The following is a 715-nucleotide window of genomic DNA, read 5'->3' as shown; positions in this document are numbered from 1 at the left end:
CCAGCAGCAGCAGCAGCAGCAGCAGCTGTGAGTGACCAAGGTGCCGTTGCTGCTGCTGCTGCGCGCGCCTCCTGTTGCTGCTTTGCAACAGCAGCAGCAAGCTGCAGCTCCTCAAGCGCCGCGCGCTTCTTCTGCGCTGCTGCCTCCGCGGCCTCCCATCTCTCACCCCCTTCCCCACTTCCCGCTGCTGCTGCTGCTGCTGCTGCTGCTGCTGGCAGGTGCGGCAAGTACCTGTAGGGCCGCGGGTCTAAAGGCCCTGAGAGCAGCAGATCCGCTAGGGCCTGTCCCTTTACGCAGACGACGCGCAGCCGGTGGGTTGCAGCAGCAAGTGCTGTTTCTGCTGCTGCTTCTGCTGCTGCTGCTGTTGTTGCTGCTGCTTCCCCAGACTCTCCTGCTGCTGCTACTTCCTCCAAAGCTGCTGTAAGTTTTGCACGCAAAGACGGACTGTCTCCTATAGGAGAGTCGATGGAGACAACCCGCAGCTGCAGAAGCGGCAGCGCGGACAGTGGCTGAATGTACTGCAGCAGCAGCAGCAGCAGCAGAAGCAGCAGCAGCAGCAGGGCTATGAAGGAAAGGGAATAGTTGCTGCGAGTGTACCCACAGCCACCAAAGCCCTGCTGCTGACGCACGTGCATCAGCAGCAGCAACAGCAGCTAGGCAGCAGCAGCAAATCGCAGGCCGAGTGCGGCAGAAGCAACAGCAGCAAAAGAGTCTA

At 61.1% G+C, this 715-nt stretch overlaps 1 protein-coding gene across 1 annotated transcript in view; it reads right to left on the bottom strand.

Moving 5' to 3' along the window:
• ETH_00034065 (uncharacterized protein) overlaps positions 1 to 715 on the bottom strand; it is a gene marked incomplete at both ends in the record, with an annotated part of 3,141 nt that overhangs the window by 1,599 nt on the left and 827 nt on the right. The window contains one exon of the mRNA XM_013374179.1: positions 37 to 518. Within this exon, the coding sequence (XP_013229633.1) occupies positions 37 to 518 (482 nt within the window). The remainder of the gene's footprint in view (positions 1 to 36; positions 519 to 715) is intronic.

The sequence above is a fragment of the Eimeria tenella genome, genomic scaffold (assembly GCF_000499545.2).
Source record: "Eimeria tenella Houghton genomic scaffold, Eth_scaff1999, whole genome shotgun sequence".
NCBI classification, from domain to species: domain Eukaryota; phylum Apicomplexa; class Conoidasida; order Eucoccidiorida; family Eimeriidae; genus Eimeria; species Eimeria tenella.
This window is presented reverse-complemented; position numbering and strand designations above follow the sequence as displayed.